Below are 4,634 nucleotides of genomic sequence, written 5' to 3'. Positions count from 1 at the left end.
GAGTGGCTCAGTCAGCTAAGCATCTGACTTCAGCTCAGGACATGAGCTCGTTGTCCGAGCATTATATATAGTCTATACCATATGGTACCATTTTTTATTTTCTGAAAATAATTCCCTTTGGCCAATATACTATTTTTTATCTACTGTTGCTAACATTTTCCCCCAGATTAAAGTTTTTCACCAGTGCCAGATTTCCCCTAAACTTCTTGTATCTTGAGACTCTATCTTATTCAACAAAATTGAGACTTTTTTCTTTTATTTCTAATTATTTCCTACATATGTTACTTTATTTCTGAGTTTGTCTAATTCTGATTTATGGTGTTTTTTCTCATTTCTTAATATTTTAAACTCCTTTGGTAACATGAGGTTAAAATTTTGATCTGTTTTGTGCATGCACATTCCTGGTACATTCTCATTATCTACCGAGATATTATTTACTCCTCATTCACTTTTTTCTATTAATCACCTTGTATGAATCTCAATCTTAATGCATTCTGTTGCGCCATTTTATAGGAGTTTACTTTTCCTAAACTTCTAGAAGAAATGGTTTGGTAGTTTTTCTAACTTCACAGAGCTCCCTCTTCTGTTGCTTTTGTGAAGTGTTCAAAAATGGCCACTTGTTCTGAGTTGTGCGTTCCCAAGCTGGTCTGGTTTTCTCTTTCCTTGCCTCTGTTGTTTCCATCCTGCTCAAATTTGATTCTACTTCTAGCAGCTTCTCCTCCATGTAGGGTCCTTTCCCAAAGGGGAGCTGTACCCGGTTGGTTTGAAAACAACTTGTATTCTAGACTGTTCTAGCGCCTTTCGGAATTTACTGAGACCTCTCACACTTCCCGGCTATTGATTTGGTCAAAATCCCTGTTTCAACTGTTGTTCTCAAATCGGCCGGGATGGCTTTCCAGTAAATACCTCTTGGCTATTTTAAGGTTCTCGAGTCCGTTGCTCTTCTGTGCTTTCTCCCACACAGACAGTGTTACCAGACGGGTTCCGTGGAATTTGGTGGTTTGTCCTCATTGGCTTGCATTCTGTGGTCCGTGTCAACAAGTTTTGTGTCAAATGGGATTTTGGTTTCTATCTAGTATCAGCGCCTGGTTTTGCAGGGGGACTAGCGGAAATTCAGAGCTATACTGCCACCTTGGCCATCTTCCCGGAATCTTGTCTCCATATTTTTGGATTGTCTGCTACATCTTCTCAGCTCTCCATACTCCTATTTGAACGAATATCACTAGGATCTTTCCTATTCCACCAACTTAGAAGGAAAGATAAATTGCTTCCTCTCCACCCCATTTAGAAGGGATTGCACCAACACAGTTCAAGCACAAGTAATTTTCTTAGGAACACCTCAGATATCACCAATAGATACTCCCTCCTGGGGAGAGCTGATTACATACAGCCAACTAAGAAGAAAGAATAGGACTAGGGGAATATTCAGGAGATATGTGGAGCATATTGTAAAGATCAGAAGACAGGAAATGTATTGATGATGGGAAACCTGGCGCTCACAGTTGCTGCTGGCTCATAAATCCACATTTACCCGGCTACTTCCAGCCTCTATCTCAATTTGTTACAATAGAAGTAACGTCCCGGTACATTAAGCATATATAGAAATCACCATAGTCAACAGAACTGATGCTGCTATCTGAAAAATGATAGAGGATTTCTTCAAGCATTTGAATCGGGTGCTGTCAGGAAATGAGAGAGTTCACATAAATGAATTCGTTCTCCACCACTAGCTCCATAGTCTAAAATTTTCGTTAAGTCTCCTAACTGTTCTGCCTGTATCCATTCTGTGCTCCCTCCATTACTTATTGCTTACTGTAGGCAGTTTTCCCCCCAAATCTAATCAAGTTATTCCACTTCGCCTAAAACCTTTCCATGGCTTCTATTGCTCTACACACACACACACACACACACACACACACACACAAACTTCTTAGCCAAACCCTGTGCTATCTGGCTCCCACCTGCCCTTTGACCTCATCTCAGGCCATTCTCTGGCCATTCTCTGACTTGAAGGTCACATTTGCCTTTGATCAAGTTCTTTACCCTTTGGCTTTTGGTCAAGTTCTTCCCACCACAGGGCCTTTGCACATGTAGTTCCATCTGATCTTCCTTTTGATTTCAGCTTCACGGTCACTATCACAGGACAGTCTTCTCTGACCTCTCCTACTACATATGTCCCCATGTCATAGGAACTCCTGGTACTACAAGCCTTTCCTCTGCAACATTGTCATCATTGTATTTTACTTCTGTGTAATTCTTTGATTAATGTTCTTCTCCCCTAGTAAACTGTACAATCCATGAAAGTGAGGATTACAATCTGTAGCAGCTCAGATGAGTTCTTTGCACTCAGTGAGGTTTTGGTAAATTCAGGTTGAAAGATAAGGCAAGGTTTTCTGAAAACTTAAAAGTTATTAACTTTAAATGTAAAAATAATTACAAATTATTTTTGTATTAAAATCTTTAGAAATGTACATATGCCTTCCTGCTTATATAAGCAGGATATAAAAATATTAATTTAATTTTTAATGATTCTTTTATTAAACTCTGTTACTATATTCTAGCAAAAAGAAAATGGCCTTAAAAATATTGACGTAGAACCATGTGTTTCTACAGTAACATCCTCTGATTGCTTGATTTTTTTCCCTCCCATTTTCCTTCTAGACCTCTTTATAAATTGTTGTTTGTGTGAGAATGGAAAATCAGATGTTTAGATTTATTAGAAGAATATACAAAATAAGAATAAATTGGCCCTCGATAATGATTACAAAAGACCCTATATGGGGAGCCACAAACTTTTATGCATGGCTTGTACAACATTCATTTTGTCTGTTTAGAAATATTGCTTAATCCTTAGTTTTCAGTTATATTCTGGATATAAAACAATAAATAAGGTTAGGGGCACCTGGGTGGCTCAGTCAGTTGAGCATCCAATTTTGGCTCAGATCATGATTCTCACGGTTTGTGAGTTCAAGCCCTGTGTCAGGCTCTGTGCTGACAGCTCAGAGCCTGGAGCCTGCTTGGGACTCTGTGTCTCCCTCTCTCTCTGCCCCTCCCCTGCTCACACTCTGTCTCTCAAAAATAAATAGACATAAAAAAATAGTAAATAAGGTTAATAAAACTATGTGGTGTCTTGCTGTATACACTTAAGGCCCTACAAAAATATTGAGATCAACTTAGTTTTCACGCTATTCTATTTTACAGAGGCAAAAAAAAAAAGGTAGGTGTCTTTTTTTTAATGATAAACTGCATATATTTACTGTTTTGTGATAGTGTAATTGGGAGTTAAACTTAATTCTTAGGAAAAAGAAAACTCTCACTCAAAGACCCCCCCCTCCAAAAAAAACCCATCTCATAAAACTAAAAAAGAAAAATAAAAAATCTTTGCCAAATGAAAGAACCCTGTAATGGTAGAGTTCTGAATGATTGAGCTTATTTTTTTCCCTTAGTAACTGAGAATTCATTGAAATTATACAAAACATTAGAAATCCTCACAGTTTGTATATCTTATTCCTAATCTATGGAGTTTAAAGAAAAAGAGTTTTAGAGACTGCTATTAACTTAAATGACATAGGAAAACTGAAAGGGAGAACTGAAAGTGGGAAATTCCTATGAAATAGAAAGGGGACCATCCTGTATAAATAGGCCATACTCATGGAAGAAGGGCATTCACACTGCAAACTCTCGAAGTCTTTGCTTCAGCACCTAGACAGTAGCAGGCAAGACTTCTATTTTCATCATGACCGGCAGGTGCATCCTCCAAATCGCTCTCTTGGTGTGTTTCTTCACCACCGTGCATTCCGTGAGCTACAAGTTGCTTGGATTCCAACTAAGAAGCAGCAGTTTGGAGTGTCAGGAGCTCCTGCTGAACTTGAACAGAACCTCTAAATATTGCCTCAAGGACAGGATGAACTTCGAGGTCCCTGAGGAGATTAAAAAATCACAGCGGTTCCAGAAGGAGGAAGCCATATTGGTCATCAACGAGATGTTCCAGAAGATCTTTAATATTTTCAGTAGAAACACCTCTAGCACGGGATGGAATGAGACCACTGTTGAGAACCTCCTTGCGACACTCCACTGGCAGAAGGAACACCTGGAAACGATCCTGGAGGAAATCATGGAGGAGGAAAACTTCACCTGGGACAATACGACCCTTCTGCACCTGAAGAAATACTACTTAAGGATCGTGCGGTACCTGAAGGCCAAGGAGTACAGCATCTGTGCCTGGACAGTAGTCCAAGCAGAAATCCTCAGGAACTTTTTCTTCCTTGAGAGACTTACAGATTATCTCCAAAACTGAAGCTCTCCCAGCCTGTACCTCTGGGAATGGACGATGCTGGCAATGGATTCAGGGATTCTTCAACTCACAGAGACTCTGTAAGTGACTGGCAGCTAATGTACTCCATGTGAAAGAACAAAGACTTTAAATTGTTTTATTAATATATGCATTAAGTTATTTTTCTATTTATTTAAATTTTTCCCCGGAAAATAAATTTTTTTATGAACAAAAGTCAAAGGAGCAGTTTTCATTTCAACTTGATTTCATTACCACCGTATTCGAAATTACAGAGCACCTGTTAGAGGTTCTTTGTAAAATGCGCCCACAAAACAGCATAGGTTCTGGCCTCTGCCTTCGA

At 39.1% G+C, this 4,634-nt stretch overlaps 1 protein-coding gene across 1 annotated transcript; it reads left to right on the top strand.

Moving 5' to 3' along the window:
• Positions 1-3,641: 3,641 nt before the first annotated feature.
• LOC132663855 (interferon beta) lies at positions 3,642-4,392 on the top strand. Its single transcript, XM_060610423.2, has one exon. The coding sequence runs from the start codon at positions 3,737-3,739 to the stop codon at positions 4,295-4,297; it is 561 nt and encodes a 186-aa protein (XP_060466406.1). The 5' UTR covers positions 3,642-3,736; the 3' UTR covers positions 4,298-4,392.
• The last annotated feature ends 242 nt before the right edge of the window (positions 4,393-4,634 follow it).

This window comes from Panthera onca, chromosome D4 (assembly GCF_046562875.1).
Source record: "Panthera onca isolate mPanOnc1 chromosome D4, mPanOnc1 haplotype 2, whole genome shotgun sequence".
Lineage (NCBI taxonomy): Eukaryota > Metazoa > Chordata > Mammalia > Carnivora > Felidae > Panthera > Panthera onca.
The sequence above is the reverse complement of the archived record's forward strand: the minus strand, read 5'-3'. Positions and strand labels throughout refer to the sequence as shown.

Bases quoted from the DNA above. Each gene is read 5' to 3' on its own strand.
- LOC132663855 (XM_060610423.2), top strand. From the start codon at position 3,737: ATGACCGGCAGGTGCATCCTCCAAATCGCTCTCTTGGTGTGTTTCTTC.